This window comes from Paramisgurnus dabryanus, chromosome 17, assembly GCF_030506205.2.
Source record: "Paramisgurnus dabryanus chromosome 17, PD_genome_1.1, whole genome shotgun sequence".
Lineage (NCBI taxonomy): Eukaryota > Metazoa > Chordata > Actinopteri > Cypriniformes > Cobitidae > Paramisgurnus > Paramisgurnus dabryanus.
In genome coordinates, this window is record NC_133353.1 from 31,010,387 (window position 1) to 31,028,807 (window position 18,421).

The 18,421-nt window shown below is 38.4% G+C and overlaps 2 protein-coding genes across 3 annotated transcripts in view; one reads left to right on the top strand and one right to left on the bottom strand.

Annotated features, from left to right (window-relative positions):
* The window catches only part of tecpr2 (tectonin beta-propeller repeat containing 2), a 28,353-nt gene extending 14,270 nt beyond the window's left edge, over positions 1 to 14,083 (top strand). For both annotated transcript variants that reach the window (XM_065288310.2, XM_065288311.2), the window contains exons 14-20: positions 1,975 to 2,215; positions 2,399 to 2,488; positions 3,809 to 4,042; positions 9,167 to 9,315; positions 12,021 to 12,162; positions 12,547 to 12,696; positions 12,782 to 14,083. In XM_065288310.2, coding sequence (XP_065144382.2) covers positions 1,975 to 2,215; positions 2,399 to 2,488; positions 3,809 to 4,042; positions 9,167 to 9,315; positions 12,021 to 12,162; positions 12,547 to 12,696; positions 12,782 to 12,933 — 1,158 coding nt within the window. In that variant the 3' untranslated portion in view covers positions 12,934 to 14,083. The remainder of the gene's footprint in view (positions 1 to 1,974; positions 2,216 to 2,398; positions 2,489 to 3,808; positions 4,043 to 9,166; positions 9,316 to 12,020; positions 12,163 to 12,546; positions 12,697 to 12,781) is intronic.
* A 1,955-nt stretch (positions 14,084 to 16,038) lies between these two features.
* On the bottom strand, positions 16,039 to 17,351 carry ankrd9 (ankyrin repeat domain 9). Its single transcript, XM_065288309.2, has one exon. It carries the CDS (start codon positions 17,125 to 17,127, stop codon positions 16,189 to 16,191), a length of 939 nt encoding a protein of 312 aa, XP_065144381.1. The 5' UTR covers positions 17,128 to 17,351; the 3' UTR covers positions 16,039 to 16,188.
* Positions 17,352 to 18,421: the final 1,070 nt, after the last annotated feature.

The window sequence follows — 18,421 nt, forward strand, 5'->3', positions numbered from 1 at the left end:
CATTTGTGTTCATCAGAACAAAAAATGTATACAGGTTTGTAACAATTTTTATTTTGAGGAATGTTTGTAACCAAACTGAGTAGGACAAAGGAATGCTATGGAAGTGAATAGTGCTTTTTGATCGGTTTGGATAGAAACATTTCTCAAAATGTCTTCCTTTGTGTTTGTCAGAACTAAGAAATGTTTACAGGTTGTAACAATTTTTATATTTGATGAATGTTTGTACCAAACATGATGAATGAACCAAACCAATCAGAAGCACCATTCACATCCATAGTAGGAAAAAGGAATACTATGGAAGTGAATGGTGCTTCTGATCAGTTTGGTTACAAACATTCCTCAAAATGTCTTCTTTTGTGTTCATCAGAACAAAGAAATTTATACAGGTTGTAACAGTTTTTATTATTGAGGAATGTTTGTAACTAAACCAGTCAGAAGCACCATTGACATCCATAGTAGGAAAAAAGAATTCAATGGAAGTGAATGGTGCTTCTGATCGGTTTGGTTACAAACATTCCTCAAAATGTCTTATTTTGTGTTCATCAGAACAAAGAAATTTATATAGGTTGTAACAGTTTTTATTATTGAGGAATTTTTGTAACCAAACTAGTCAGAAGCACCATTGACATCCATAATAGGATAAAAGCATACCATGAAAGTGAATGGTGCTTCTGATTGGTTTGGTTCCAAATATTCCTCAAAATGTCTTCTTTTGTGTTCTTCAGACCAAAGAAATTTATATAGGTTTATAACCATTTTTATTTTGAGGAATGTTTGTAAACAAACTGATCAGAAGCACCATTGACATCCATAGTAGGAAAAAAGGATAGGATACTGATTGGTTTTGTTAAAAACATTCCTCAAAATGTCTTATTTTGTGTTCATCAGAACCAAGAAATTTATACAGGTTGTAACAGTTTTTATTTTTGAGGAATTTTTGTAACCAAACCAGTCAGAAGCACCATTGACATCCATAATAGGATAAAAGCATACCATGGAAGTGAATGGTGCTTCTGATTGGTTTGGTTCCAAATATTCCTCAAAATGTCTTCCTTTGTGTTCGTTAGACCAAATAAATTTATATAGGTTTGTAACCATTTTTATGTTGAGGAATGTTTGTAAACAAACTGATCAGAAGCACCATTGACATCCATAGTAGGAAAAAAGGATACTCATTGGTTTGGTTACAAACATTCCTCAAAAAAATTGTAACAACCTGTATAAATTTCTTTGTTCTGAAGAACACAAAGTAAGATATTTTGAGAAAGGTTTGTAACCAATCTGATCAGAAGCACCATTGACATTTATAGTAGGAAAAAAGAATCCTATGGAAGTGAATGGTGCTTTCTCAAAATGTCTTCCTTTGTGTTCTTCAGAACAAAGAAATTTATACAGGTTGTTACAAAATTTTTTGAGGAATGTTTGTAACCAAACCAATCAGAAGCACCATTGACATCCATAGTAGGAAAAAAAATAATACTATGGAAGTGAATGGTGCTTCTGATCAGTTTGGTTACAAACATTCCTCAAAATGTCTTTTTGTGTTCAATAGAACAAAGAAATGTATATAGTTTTGTGGCATTTTTTATTTTGAGGAATGTTTGTAACCATTCTGATCAGAAGCACAATTGACATCATTGTAGGAAAAATGAATACAATGGAAGTGAATGGTGATTCTGATCGGTTTGGTTACAAACATTCCTCAAAATGTGTTCCTTTGTGTTTATCAAAACAAAGCATACAGGTTTGTAAAAAATATTTGGGTGAACTATCCCTTAACTTTTTTGGCATCATTAACAAACTATGTGACAACTGCATTTTAGATGTATTGCTTTACATTTTTAAAAGTACCTTGAGTATTTTAGTGCCATATCCTACCAGAACCATATTTAGATTTACCAAAATATCACACTAAAAACTACACAGGTGACTCTCTGATTGTTCTCCTTCAGTTATTTGTTTCTTTCCATATAGGTGAGCATCACAGACTATGTGGTGTTTGATCAAGGCAGTCTCTTCCAGACTCTTATCCAGGCCACACAGACCGTAGCTACTGTCACTAGAGCTCCAGTGGAGCGGGTGGCGGAGCGTCTCCGCGTGGCTTTCCTTTCCCAGCATTCCCAGTGCCAGCCCAGCCTCATCAGCGTCAACAGCAGCGGTGTCTGGATCGCTTCTGGACGCAACGAGTTTCACGTCGCCAAGGGCAGCCTCATCGGTACGACATGCTGCTAAGATCTTTCTTTATGATGATGTGCCTGTAGTCGGTAAAGCATTGCATTAGTGGCGCAAAAGGTCAACACACATACTGACAAAATGTATACTTTGGGTTAAAGCATCTGCCTTTTGCATAAAACAACAATGTGTGTAATTGTAATGTTTTTGTATTATTATCTTGCAGGGACATTTTGGAGAGGTGTTGTACCCAGAGGAACAGCTTCGGCCACGAAATGGGCTTTTGCATTTTCCTCTGCTGTTCCAGGCAAAGAGGGTATGTAGATATCCCATAATTTTTCACACGCAATAAGATTTCCATGTTCACTTTAACAGCACTATACACTCACCTAAAGGATTATTAGGAACACCTGTTCAATTTCTCATGAATGCAATTATCTAATCAACCAATCACATGGCAGTTGCTTCAATGCATTTAGGGGTGGGGTCCTGGTCAAGACAACCTCCTGAACTCCAAACTGAATGTCAGAATGGGAAAAAAAAATGATTTTAAGCAATTTTGAGCGTTGCATGGTTGTTGGTGCAAGACGGGCCGGTCTGAGTATTTCACAATCTGCTCAGTTACTGGGATTTTCACGCACAACCATTTCTAGGGTTTACAAAGAATGGTGTGAAAAGGGAAAAACATCCAGTATGCGGCAGTCCTGTGGCGAAAATGCCTTGTCGATGCTTGAGGTCAGAGGAGAATTGGCCGACTGATTCAAGCAGATAGAAGATCAACTTTGGCTGAAATAACCACTCGTTACAACCGAGGTATGCAGCAAAGCATTTGTGAAGCCACAACACACACAACCTTGAGGCGGATGGGCTACAACAGCAGAAGACCCCACCGGGTACCACTCATCTCCACTACAAATAGGAAAAAGAGGCTACAATTTGCACGAGCTCACCAAAATTGGAAAGTTGAAGACTTGAAAAATGTTGCCTGGTCTGATGAGTCTCGATTTCTGTTGAGACATTCAGATGGTAGAGTCAGAATTTGGCGTAAACAGAGAACAGAGAATCATGCCTTGTTACCACTGTGCAGGCTGGTGGTGATGGTGGTGCAATGGTGTTGGGGATGTTTTCTTGGCACACTTTAGGCCCCTTTGTGCCAATTGGGCATCGTTTAATTGCCACGGCCTACCTGAGCATTGTTTCTGACCATGTCCATCCCTTTATGACCACCATGTACCCAACATCTGATGGCTACTTCCAGCAGGATAATGCACCATGTCACAAAGCTCGAATCATTTCAAATTGGATTTTTGAACATGACAATGAGTTCACTGTACTAAAATGGCCCCCACAGTCACCAGATCTCAACCCAATCTTTGGGATGTGATGGAACGGGAGTTTCGTGCCGTGGATGTGCATCCCACAAATCTTCATCAACTGCAAGATGCTATCCTATCAATATGGGCCAACATTTCTAAATAATGAGTTCAGCACTTTGTTGAATCAATGCCACGTAGAATTAACCCAGTTCTGAAGGCGAAAGGGGGTCAAACACAGTATTAGTATGGTGTTCCTAATAATCCTTTAGGTGAGTGTATATTCATATTCATGTGTGGTCATCTCGCTGCCATCTCCACAGGAAGTTTCCTATGGATAGGTCAGAGCAGAAAAGACCTGTTTTGCATCTGGGACCAAGACCTCCAGATGCGGCCCTTCACCGTACAGTTTCCCCCAGATGTGGAGATGGTGCAGCTTTCGGCCTGCCGTGACGCTTTGTGGGGCTTAGATCACTACGGTCGCGTCCACATCCGTACTTTATCATCCAGCTGCCCGACAGGAATGCACTGGACGTTACTGGACCTCAGCCAGCTCGGTGAGAGAAGTTTAATTCCATAGATAATGGCTTTTAGAGTAAATCACATGATGGCTATATTTAAACTTGTGACGTTGTTCGTACAGTGGCCTTTCGGCTGATGCAATGATGAAAATCTTACTATAACTTCAATCTTTGACATGATCTTACTCAATCAATGTTAAAAATATCAAGGTTATAGTGTTCTTTACATTATGTAGGATGATTTTATGTAGAAAATCTCACAGACAATGTCACAGATATCTGGCACCATAATATTTTTCCCTGTTCGTATGCACTCACTATACATTAAACAGCACTTGGATGTCCTTCGGATGACGTCTTTGACACCTCATTTAAATAGTTTGGTCCTATGATACTCCTCTTCAAGGTCTCAGGTGCCCTTCGCACAGGTCATGTGTGACAGAATGATGCATGTCAGGCATACCTCCTTCTCCTGGTCCCCCCCGTTCAAATTTCCACGTCCCCTGCCCGCCCACGTGGTCCGCAGCTGACCTACTTCTGTCTTTAACTGCCAGCACACTTCTGCAGAAGATTTGCTCTTCTTAAACACATTACTTAGCTTTTACTTTAAGAGCTTTAAAGTGCAGCCGTAAATTTAATCCGACCTCCTCCTTATTTCTCCTTCTTGGCATCGTCGACGCTCCAGCGGGTTGAATAGCAAGCGAACAAAAAGGCTTGTTGCTAAGGGTGCTGTTTATATTTTTGAGCAGGTGGTTCTTGCATAACACATGTTTTGTAACAATGCCAGTAAATGTCAAAGTTCACGAATGAAAGGGATGACTGCTGGGTTGTGCTTTTACTATTGAATGTTTACGTGATTAGGCTTTAGGAATGTGCTAGACACACATTCAAAATCAGTGTAGTCGAAAACGAAACAAGTTCACGACATCTGACTATCTGAAAGGTAGTTTGTTTCTCAGCACTTTTTGCAGGGTGATCTAATCCCATTATGTCATATTTGAATCGCATCAGTGTTGCAATCCACGTAAAGGCATTTGTTTATTAAGCACAAGTGTGTGTTTTGCGTACGTCCATGTGTGTTTGAGCTGTAACAGGATGCAGACACAAATAGGCCGAGCCGTGTGATGGGAGCAGCTGTAGCCCAGCCCGTCTTGGGTTGTTTGCGTGGGCTGCAGTGTGAAATATGAGTCTGGGTCTAGATGTACGATCATTTTTAGACACAGCACATGATGTTTTGTATGCATTTAGTTTCTGTGTACTTCGAGTGTACCAGTAGTCTGATAGTGTCTGCACAGAAGACAAAGCTGATTGTTTCGATGTTAGTTTAGGCTTTGTTTACAATTTAATAGATAAAGGACTGATTTTCTGCACTGTCATTTGGCAGGTGAAATCTGATCTGTTTGTTAAAAGAGAGTGAATATCCGGTATATCTACATTGGTTGCTATCGTAATGCACAGTGAACCAAAATGTTTTCTACTTAAACAATCAACTAAACGCGTTTCTTTACTATACAGAAAAATTGTAGTTTATTTAACTTAACCTACTAAATTTAACGACATCAAAACTTCAAGTCTAATGAACTTAAAATGATCAGTACATTGTAAAAAACGATTTGCTGGTTCAACTTAAATAAGTTGCCTTAAATTTTTGAGTTAATACAATAAAAAAAAATTAGTTGACTCAAAAAGGTGGTGTAAATTTTTTATTTTTAAAGTTAAATAACTCATCATTTTTAAGCAACCGGGTAACTAAACTCACTTTTTTAAGTCGAACCAACTTTAGTAGTTAATAAAAGGTCATAGAGGTTTAAGTTCTTAGTATTTTTGAGTTTGTTTGGTTATAAAAGATTTTCTTTAAAATCAATGTTTGGGGGTTTATTGTTTGCTTTGGTATACGTGGACCCTGTTCAGCACGATGCATTTTCTCAGTAATGGAAATACAAAAATTGGTAACACTTTACTTGAATGGGTGTTCATAAGACTGACATGACACCTGCATAATCATGACATGACATGTGCCATTAACATGAAGGAGATTTTATGCATGCTTATGACAACTGTCATTAAGTGTCTTTTGTAATTTATGTCATTTTTAATGCGAAGTCTGTCTGGGAAACCACCCCATGAACTTTTATTCTTGTACTCCAGGAATGAGTTGTCTAATTTCAAGAAACCTTTAACATGTTTTTTAAGAGGAAAAAGTAATAGTGGCTTTGAAAAGGCCATCATGAGAACTGAAGAGTCAGCTTTGCTTATCTTATTCAGTTGGTAATGAATCAGCACAGTGTGTATAGAGACATTACGGGCAAAGGCCACGGGTGTGACGACATGTGAGTAATCTATTGTGTTCATTCATTTTGTTTATCACAATCCCTTAACGTCCTTACCATTGATTTGTCAGATAGGCGTTATTAGTAACTGTTGACAAATCTGAAACGGCAGATGAAACACGTTATACGACTGTTGTATTTGAACATTTGCATTCTGTTAACAGAATTGCAATATAATATACATAACTATACTATCAGTGATCTATAAAGGCCTTACAAAATGAACTGAATTGTTTTTACATGAAAGTCGCCATTTCACATCCCCATGTTTCTACAGTATAGCCCTAAATGCAGATTAGTTTATTGCGAAATTGGGAGAAATAATGGACAGTATTGCTTTGTGGCAGCACAAGAATTTAAAATTTATGTAGTATTTTTGTTTTAATAAAAACCAGGAAACCCCCCAATTTATATTTGTGTGCTTTATAAGGGGTCCCTCAATGCTTAGGAGGTCCGGGACCACCCCAGTCCCCCCTTAATTCGAACACTGCCTAACAAACTGCTTTATAGACTGTATTTGTCACTACGTTTTCATAGATTATGCAAGATAATTTATGGTTAATTTAATTAAAATGCAATTACATTTCAATTTTAGTTTATTAATGTGAAACTTCTTTTTGTGACTGGTTTTGCTTAAAAGTGCCTATATATAAAAATCCTGTATATATAAAAGTCTGTGTAATATTTTGTTAAACCAGTCAGATATTTGTATAGGTAGCAAACAAGACATTGTATGGGTCAAAATTATTGGGTTTTTTTTGCCAAAAATCTATAGGATAATAAGTAAAGATCATCTTCCATTTAGGCAGTGTTCGAATTGAGGGGGGGCTGGGGTGGTCCCGGACCTAAGCATTGAGGGACCCCCTATAAAGCACACAAATATGAATTAGGGGGTCTCCTGTTTTTTATTAAAATTAAAATACTACATGAAGATATTTTATAAATTTCATACTGTAAATATCTAAAAAATGTATCTATCATTAATATGCGTTGCTAAGCACTTCAATTGGACAACAACTTTAAAGGTGATTTTCAGATTCCAGATTTTCAAATAGTTGTATCTCGACCAAATGAAGAGTTGAAAACGTGTTTTCTATACCAAGAAAGTGACAAGATGAAAACCTCAAACTTTCACATAACATTAAAAATTCAAATCCATAATTTAATTTTCAAAGATTTATTATAAAAACTGATACAAATGCAATAAATTCATGACAAGTTTTTTTTCTCAAAATGCTATAAATGTGCATTCATCTTTGCCATGTTATTTTCATTTAGTTGACGAGTGGTATACTGGTTAAAAAACATTTACTTTGTCATATTAAGAACACTGTCATTGCTGCTGTCATCCTTGGGACGTCGTCGCTGAGCTTTATTGACAGCGATCAGCTGTAAAATGTTTTGGTCCTGCTCGATTTTCGTTGACTTTGAGTAAAATATTGTAAACTTTTTCATAAGATCCCCTGGGGTCAATGTGTTAGCATGACAGAAGCTTGATGCTGTCGTGTGAGAACAAGCAACAGCCGGCATTTTTCCTTTGCCCAAGTGCCTCTTGCGTAAATTATTCGATTTTGGCTTGCGTTTCTTCCTCACCAAAGAAAACCACCACAGGTTTATCAATGCCATCAAAAGTATTATTTTGTTTTTGTTTGTTTGTTGATCACAAAGTACAAAGTAGGAAAACTAGGATTCTGTGTGTATTCAATGCGCCGCCATGGCATTTTTTCCGGTTTGGGGGGAAAAGGGAGAAAAGATGACAGAATAACACGAGCATATTGTATTTTGCATAAAATTAAGTATTTACTTTTTAATACTGACCTTTTTTTAATGCTGTTTATCGCGTTTTTGGAACTAAACTTCTCAAATATTGTCCTATCCTAACAAATCTTACAACAATGAAAAGCTTATTTACTCAGCAGTTGATGTATAAATCTAAGGTTTCAAATAAATGTACCCTTATGATTGGTTTTGTGGTGTAGTGTCATAAAATATCAGTAACATTTTAATAGAAATGGAAAGTGTGACGATATACACGGTGTGCCAGGATCATGTTCTATTAAGATTTGCTATCTGAGCCCTCAACACAAGGCCGTCATAATACTCTACTGTATGACGTTTAACAGTCACGTCAAGGTTACACTATCATATCACACCATACAGACTTCATATCACTTTATACAGGACATACCCACCTCATGGTCCCACCAAATGTTGGCTAATCCCCAAAAACATTGATTGTTATATGCAAGGCTTAAGTCTGGAAAAATTGCTACAATGTCGTTGACCTGTACAATAGTGAAATAGTGCTACATGGAATGTATGGATCAGTTGCTTACAGTCACTGTCCATTGTATTCTTTTCAAAATGAACACCAATGGTTTTTTATTTTCATATCAAGTTAGTGTTATATGTATAATAAAAACAAAAGGTTTGTTATTGCACAAACAAAAAATTTAAGTCACCTTTGTTTTCAAAAATTTGGCTTCTTATGTGGATTATGTAAGCCCCTGTACTGTCTATATGTGACCCTGAACCACAAAACCAGTCATAAATCGCACAGGAATATTATTAATTGGGGATTAATAAAATTAATCTAATATATAATAATATTAACAACTGGGTTTAAACCCAAGTCTTTTTATAAAAGTTGTCACTGTGCCGTCATGTTTGCAACGCTTCCATGTCATTATTAAAGATATCAAGGTTATATACAGAATGTTTGCAGTAAATGACTAGCTCGGTTTTCACAGACTGGGTCACAAATGCTGTGATCCTGTTGTTAATGTTAGTTAATGCATGTTTCTTATTTTCCTACATTGCTCACTTACAGGTGATATAAAGTTTCTCAGTTTGTCCTGTGGCATTCAGAACGTATGGGCGTGTGATGCTAACGGCATGGTGTATTTTCGGGTTGGAACTCAACCTCTGAACCCCAGCATGATGCTCCCTGCTTGGATCTGCATTGAACCTCCCGAGCAGGTAAACAAGCATTTCAGCAATGCTTTGCTGTATTTGGCTGCATAACAACAACAATCCCATGTGATGTACGGTAAACTCTTATAGAAACTTACATGCTTACACTTGTATGATATTTATATGCCTGTGCCAAGTTTCAGGTTTGGTTTTCTGCTTGAGTAAAGTCAAGGGCCCTATTTTAACGATCTAAGCGCATTGTCTAAAGCGCACAGCGCAGCGTCTAAATGGGCGTGTCCGAATCCACTTTTGCTAATTTAACGACGGGAAAAATGGTTTTTGCGCCGAGCGCATGGTCGAAAAGGGTAGGTCCTATTGTAATGGGAGTATTTTGGGCGTAACGTGCAGTAAACCAATGAGAGTCACAGCTCTCATCCCCTTTAAAAGCCAGTTGCTCTGGCGCTATGTCTAATCCCTATTTAGATGACGGACTTTGTAAACTGAAAAACTAAGCGGAGGAAGAAGATCCCCAGTTTAAGATTAATGTTAAATAATTGTTGTTTTTCCACTTGTATTGAAATTGTTATTTTTTTATTAAAACCTTTAAAGCCCGTTTTCTTTTAGTCATGGAAGTAAAAAAGCAGGCTTGTAATTGCTTTAAATGTATGGCTATCTAATATCATCAAAAAATAATTTACAAGTATGTAAGATAAGGTTTGTACTTTAAAAATACTTTATTTGTAACAAACAGGAGATAAAGAATTTACAAACGGCTCTCCTCACGTTTCAGCACTTTGGACAGCGGTTTTTTTAGCAAAGAGTTTTTTTAAGCATTACTTTAAAATGTTTCTCATCTCACCATATCCACAGGTACAGAGTCATCATATACAATGAATCCGTGAGGTAGCATAAAAAAAAACATTTAAAAACAGACGCATTTGTTCAAAGCAAAGCATTTATTTACTTACCAGGCTGCAGGTGAAGCAGCTCTTTGCGCCTTCTAACGTCTCATAATTAGTCCTCATTTATGTCCAAGAGACTCAATAATAATCTTTTACATTCAATCCTTTAATCTTTCATATTTAAAAGCATTTTTATGCTGCTGCGCATTCATGTACCTTGTGATAAGCAAACCCGCGTTGTCCTCCCGTGTATAGGCGCATTTTACTAATGTGCTCTTTAAATAACATAAAACACATTGCGCCAGACTTTACACTTTAGACCAGGTTTTTGTTGGTCAATGGCGTAGTCTATTTTAGTTGCCTCAAAATAGCAACGCGCCAACAATGCGCCTGAACACACCTCGTTTTTAGACCAGAACGCCCATGGGCGCAAAAGGAGGCGCAAATGCATTTGCTATTTAAACAACGCGGCGCTAAACGTGAAAATTAGGGTGGAAACTAGCGAAAGACACTTGCGTTGGATTGTTGGATATACGTAATTTAATTATGTACACCATTTCAACAGAATTTAATCAAGTTTTCTGAAAATGAAATAAATTTTTTTAATTTATGTTAATTTCATTTTAAGAAAACCTAATTTAATCATGTGCAACCAATGTCTAAAAGTTTTTTTTTAGTGTTGTTTGCGACTATAATTTTCTTGCTGTTAGTTCTTATCAGATAATACCAAAAATATTTACTTAAAGGTGCAGTGTGTAAATTTTAGTACATCTAGTGGTAAGATTGCAAATTGCAACCAACGTTTCAGTCCACCGTTCACCGAAACGCATAGAGAAGCTACGGTAGCCGCCACGGGACAACCGTGTCATTGTTGGAGACAACTGAAATGTGGCTCCCCTTGTGATGTCAGAAGGAGATAATACTGCCCCTTAACTCTTTCACCGCCAGCGTTTTTTAAAAAAGTTGCCAGCCAGCGCCAGCGTTTTTCATGATTTTCACCAAAGTTAAATGCCTTCCAGAAAATGTTCTTCTTTAAATATATAAACATACAATATACCAAATGAAAGAACAGACCCTCTGCTTTCAAACAAAACAAAACGTTTCAACCTACCTTCAGTGGTTCTTTTGCAATCAGCTTTTGAATATGGGTAGGTTTCTGCAAAAACACCACATTTTGAGCAAAAATAGAGATAATTCCATTTTTGTGACGGACTTTTCATAGAGATCCCATTCAGAGCGATCTTTAAAACAGACACGGACATGCAGCAGCTTTCCATAGGGCAATACTTCCGGGTTTAAAAAGTTGCGGAAGGGCACCACCTGGTGGATAATAGCGGGATTGCGGAAAGACGGAAAATCTCGTCATTGGCGGGGAAGCATTTTCTCTTAATTGACGAGATATCTCGTCAATGGCGGTGAAAGAGTTAATCTGCTCTATCCAACCACAGCACTGCCATTTAGTGCAGAGATCAGCTCATTTGCATTTAACAGGACACACCCAAAGCCACACATTTTTGCTTGCACCTACAAAGTGGAAATTTTAACTTGTTATAATAAATTATCTATATGTTATTTTCAGCTAAACCTTTACTCTGTGGACACCAAAGATTTATTTTACATTTTAAAAGTTTTTGAACATTTTCTGCCATGGCTTTTATTTTGGTATTTTCCCAGTATTGGATGATATAATCCATGTATATCCTTTGTTCTTCAGTTATATTTACTTTTGTATAATTCTTATGTCACATTTACGATTCAAAGTGACTTATAAGTGTAGATTTCCTGGGATTGAACCCCTGACCTTTGCGTTGCAAGCACCATGCTTTACCAGTTGAGCTACCTGAACATGTTCTTATTCTTTTCGTTCAGCCTGTTGGGCTTCATCTGGTGAGAATTCAGACCAGTCCAAATGATCGAATGCTATGGGCGCTGGACAACAGAGGTTACGTGCATGTTAGGGTCGGCATCACAGAGGAGATGCCTGTCGGGACTGCCTGGGAACACATTCCTGGTACGCCTTCATTACCCAATCTCCCCTTTATTTTTATACTTCTTTATTTTGACCCGATTCAGATTCAAACTCTTAAGAGTTTAAATGCATTTTCATTAATGCACCGATACAATGGCCTATATCGGCAGATAAAAGCAATTTTTCCCACTATCATACATCGGACGATTGTTTGAAAACAGCCGATGATCCGGGCAGATTATATTACTTCATTACAGAACATAATAATTAGAAATGGGAAGTAAAAAGCAAGACTATCTGTATTTATTGGATTCGGTACATGTCATTCCAAGTAATCGAATATTGTATCGCAACATACATTTCTTATCCGTGCATTCCTACTTTATACAGTATAGTTTTAGTGTTGAAACTTTTTTCAAACGGTAGGACTTCAAGCAAGTCAGCTGGTTTTGAGCATGAGGACCGCTTGGGTCCGGTTGGCCAATGGTGAAGTGGCTCGGCGGTACGGCATCACGGAGAAGAACCCAGCCGGAGACTACTGGAAGAAGATCCCAGGGTTGGTCAGCTGGCTCGCAGGTGAGCATTTAGTGCTAAAATGTCTAATGCGGCACATTTGGGTACCAAAATGTTGAACACTGACATAGAAACTCCTCTTCTGCAGTGACTCCTATGGATGAACTGTGGGCAGTGACTCCCGCCGGTGCCCTAAATCAGCGACTTACCAAGACTCTGCAAAACAATCCGAGCAAAAACCATGGCAACACGGGTTCCCTTAGCGGAGAGGAGCTTGAGGAAGAGTGGGAGGTGATTTAAACGCCACAAATTGTGTCAAAACCCCCCAGAATCACTGCTATGTGAATATTTGTTGGCACTTTAATCATTTCTCCTTATCCAGTTTACATTTGTTATACCAGTTTCATTTTATTCAGCCCATATTTATTAAGTTTTAACATCCGTATGCACAGTTAGCTGCTTTGTTATTTGTATTGATTTTAGATGGAGGCTTGGTTTATATTGATGCACTTTGCTCGCTACGTAGAAAAATGTTTAATGTGAATCCGTTTTTATTTGTGAATTAGAGGGACTATGTAAATATTTGTAATTTGACTAAACAAACAATTCTAGGTACAGGAAGATATGTCACAATATTATTCGAAACTAACCAATGAGGGTGCATTTGTAAAGACAGGATCTCTGGTTTTAGAGGCTTTAATTTAGGATGGTAAGGGATTTGGTTATACATACACCTTGACTGGAGTAAAATCATGGTAGCATTTGGCACATATCTCTTGTGAGGCTTAACTGTATAGAGAGAGCATGGTCTCCCATTTACCTCCATTTACACTGTAGTGATGTGTTGCATAAATGTGAGGTCATTTAAATGGACGGTTTGTCTTTTAACTTTAACAGCAGCATAATAATATTTGTTTGATAGAATCTATCATGAAATCTGTTATGAAAAAAAAAATGTATCTTAGTGCTGGACAAGTATCCCTTATATGCGTCCATAAAGACAATATCTCGATGAGTAATCTATTATAGATAACTATAATTCACTGCGAGGTCTGATGTTTAATTTTCTAAATGTGTATATATATATATTCATTGTCCGACTTTGTGAAGTGTTTGTACATTTTTCTTTCGACACCTCAGTAATGCATCAAATGCACATACAGTAGGGGATCAAAATAGCCATGCAAGCAATTTTGCAATATGTTTTTCTTTTTATCTTGTTTCATTTGCCTATTTGCACATTATGTTTTCATCGTTTTACTTTCCAGGCCTTACTAAAGTTTCACTTGCCGGTTTTATCAGAACATACTGTAAGGATAAATTAAGTAATAATTGTTGGACACTGGGCATTTATTTATGCAGCTAAAAGTAAACTCGTAAAATAATCTCACCTGTCTTTCCTTCATGCTTAGTCATGATAACTTCCAAAATTAAAAAGTTTACAACTATGTTTCTCTGCTTGTTGTGGTTCATTTTCAGCATTGTCATATTACATGTGATATTGACACTTAAGGGGACACTCCACTTTTGCTAGTTTTCCAGCTCTCCTAGAGTTGAACATTTGATTTTTACCGTTTTGGAATCCATTCAGCTGATCTCTGGGTCTGGCGGTACCACTTTTAGCATAGCTTAGCATAATTTATTGAATCTGATTAGACCATTAGCATCAAGCTAAAAAAAATTATCAAAGAGTTTTTATATTTTTCCTGTTTAAAACTTGACTCTTCGATTGTTACATTGTGTACTAAGACAGACGGAAAATTAAAAGTTGCGATTTTCTAGGCAGATATGGCTAAGAACTATACTCTCATTCTGGCTTAATAATCAAGGACTTTGTTGCTGTACCGTGGCTGCAGCAGGCATAATGATATAACGCAGGACCTGAAAATAGTCCCTTTGGTAACTTTTAATAGCAGGGGACTATTTTCGGGCACTGCATAATATCATTAATAAAATATCAAAACTTTGGTCATTTATGAGCGCGATGCTAATGGTCTAATCAGATTCACTTGATTATGCTAAGCTATGCTAAAAGTGGTATAGCCAGACCCGGAGATAGGCTGTAGAGCCCTGCAAGCCCGTCGGGGCCCGATAGGCTAAGCCCATTTGGGCCGGGCTCGGGCCGTTTGTTTTTTTATTTTACAGACCGGGCTCGGGTCGGGCTTGGGCTTATTTTGGCGTCTCTCCTCATTGTGTGTGTGTGTTTGCGTGTGTAGCAGAGACAGCGCCGTCCGAGAGAGAGAGAGAGCGCGCATCAAAAAGCGTGCACATCAAAGAGAGAATAAAAGTGATTGATATTAGTCTCGGGTCAGGTCGGGTTCGGGCTGAAAAATTGCAGGCATTGTCGGGCTGGGGTCGAGTAGGGCTTGAACACTACGGGCCGGGTTAGGGCTGGATTTTTTGGCCCGTGCAGGGCTCTAGCTGAATGGATTCCAAAACTGTAAAAATCTAGTGTTGGAAAATTAGCCTATTTTCAAAAAGAGTGTTCTTTTAACACTTAGTCAAAGATTTGCCCAAAAATTTAAATTGTTCTTTATTTCCTTAATTGGTTGTGTAGATCAATCTGCGTTGTACTTATGTATTTTATTTCTCTCTTTTTATAGGAAAATCTGAATTAACCAAAGTTAAATGCTGTTCTGAACTATACTGAATAGCAGCTTACACTCTCAGAGAAAATGTACAAAAATTGACGTGATGGTAAAAGTACAAATATGTACCTTAAAAGTGCATAAAAGCCCTTCAAAGGTACATACTAGTACTTTCCAGCAGATGGCTCCGGGCCGGATCTGCACCAGATATATACCGGAGCCGCTGACTTCGGCGCGAATCCGACTCTGCTGTCTGGTACATATTGGTACCAAATGTATTTATATCTGTACATAAAGTCTCAGTGCAGCTTTTGTACATTTATTTTTGAGATTGTAGATACGCTGACAAAAAAGAAATAATTCCTATAGCGGTCACTGGCAGTGCCATTTAAAAAGGTCTTAATATGCAACCCTTAGGTACAGATATGTACAGGGACCTCTATGTTCCTTTAAGGTACTAATATGCACTCTTTGTGTACCTATTATGATCTCTTTAGGTACAAGACGTGCTTTTTGAAAGGGTACCCTGGTCACAGCCAGGGACCATTTTTTTCTGACAGTGTAGATACTGTAACTCATCGAACAGATAGACAAAATGCCAAGAATATGTAAAGCTGTAATCTATGCAAAAGGTGCCCTTTTGTAGCAATGATAATAAATGAACAAAAAGGTGTGTCTAGACTTTTGACTGGTAGCATTCAGAGGGCAACATTTGGGTTTGGATTTTTGAGTGATGACAAGGCGTCGGGTGTGCCTTAATGTTTAAAACAGGTTTTCATCTTAATGAAATATAAAGAAATCCAAGGCAACAACTTGAAAAAATAGATATATTTTAATTTTCTTTCAAAAAATGTCTTTGCAACAAAAACATCCTATAATGCACCAAACTATTCACAGAGCACTTTCAAAAAACTTTCTAGCATGAACATTTCAAGACCATGCACGCAGTTTGACAACCGTGTTCATTTTAAGCTTGATCCAGTCTAAAGTCAAGAGGTTTGAGAAAGTCAGGGAGTGAGTTCAGCTGCTCTATAGGTATGGACTGGCTGAGCTTCTGCATGGCCTGAACAAACAATGAAGGAGGTGATGATCCAGAAAGCCATCGGAACGCTTGCTCTCCTATGAGGCTCTTCCACATATCTGCATTGTCCTGCAGCTGTCCCTTCGTCTGGAAACGTAATTTGGGCATGAATAAAATGAGGTAGCCGAGGCAAACGTGCTTCGTCCGCATGTCAAAGTCACTCTGGCAGATTTGGTGGAGTAAACAGTCCAGGGGCGTGTTCCCCGTAACGTCAGTTGCGTACGGGGACGCGCCGTGTCCAAGCAGCAATATCAAGCACTCGGGGCGCACCAGGTCACACGCGAGATGCAGCGCGGTCTTGCTGCCGTCCGTGTGGACGCACCCGCGTCGATTCAGATAACTCTGCCTCTCGCAGTCTGTGAAGTCTTTGATGGTGTCCATGATCATGTGGATGATGTTGATGCGATTGTAGCGGACGGCGATGGTGAGGTGCTGCGCGGTGGACGCCTGGCAGCAGCAGAAACTTCTGCTGGGCATCTCCAGCGCGCGCACGGAGAACCTGTTGAGTAGATAACGCGCGTACTGCTGGTGATCGTGCACCAGCGCGTACAGGAAAGCCTCCGACGGGGAAAACGCGCACGCCCGTCCGTCGTCTTCCCAATGAAACACCTCCATCGTCCGCATGTCCTCAAGGACCCATACCGGTAACAGGTCCCGTACAGCTTGATAAAACGCAAACGAGGTTTTTTGGCATTGCTTTTGGGATTTATAATCCGCGCCACTGTCGTACATCCCCAGATCCAAGGGCATTGTCAATGCGCTCTGTATTGAGCGTTTTTGATAAATGTTGAGCAAGTTATGGCTTTTGTGGATGTTCAGTGACATTAAAACATCAGCAAGGCATTAGACAACTTTTTCAGTCTCTATTAGATTTACGATTAAGTTACAAATATATAACACAGTCAGACCTTCGTTCTTCAAGTAGCCAAGAAGGTCAGAAAAATAACAATGTTCTCTAAGGCGGTAATTTCATGCGATGGCGTCCTAAACTGCGCTCCCCCGCCGTCAAACCCCACTACACACTCAACGGAGAGTTTATATATCCTGGGCATATCCCGTGTTTGTTTGCGCATATCTCCACGGTCTCTTCTATTGGATACAGGCGCGCGTCACAAGGGTACAAAGTGCCTCCAGCTTTGCCTTATTAGTGTAGAGCGCCATATGTGTGCGTCTGTTTGGGCACTATCGAGTGACCCTCGCACATTCAGTACATTCAGCACGACTCGTGTTACATAATATTCACATACGTGATGATCCACCAGACCTGTTTTTCATATACAGTAAGATAACATGTTATCAGGCGTATTGAAAAGAGTGGTGGTTGCTTCAGAAAAAAGTAGAGATAAACACTGTGTTATTCACGCTTTTATCTAAATGCCCTGCGCGTAAACAGCCTTGGTTTTAAAATATATGCTTGTTTTAATGTATTTATCACTTAAATACCATAAAGAATACTGCAAGTATTCACTTGTAAACTGTACAGTAACTCAATTCTAGTATACACTGTAGCATATTAGTGATTACCAAACTTTGTAAATGTACACTTACTGTAGTATTCAGTAACTAGTGAATTGTGGTACTTATTTACTACGGTATAGTATCTAGGAATTTTACAACAGTTTACTGTAGTAAACACTAAATTGTGTGACACTTTTCATGCGGATTTTGCGTAGGAATGTTTGAATAAACGTTTAGTGCGCAAGAAATGACTAATGAAGATGACTCCCACAGTCACGTTTGCCATCTAGCGGATAAGTTTCATGATTACATATAACTTTTTTGCATTGCATTGTTTGGTTCTTTTAGGAAAAACGTACAGTTCACTAGGCTTTACAAATCATTGGAGGCAAATAAACAATGTAAAAATAAGCACCACAATAACCAGTAGCCTATATAAAGTAGTAAAGGGATAATTTTTTCACCATTTACTCACTCTCATGTTGTTACAAACCTGTATAAATTTCTTTGTTCAGATGAACACAAATTAAGACATTTTGAGAAATGTTTGTAACCAAATCGTTCACCAGCCCCATTCACTTCCATAGTATTATTTTTTCCTACTATGGAAGTGAATGGGGCTCATGATTGGTTACAAACATTCCTCAAAATATCCTCCTTT

What these genes read in the sequence shown, in the direction of transcription:
- ankrd9 (XM_065288309.2), bottom strand. Translation starts at nt 17,127, where the DNA reads ATGTCACTGAACATCCACAAAAGCCATAACTTGCTCAACATTTATCAA.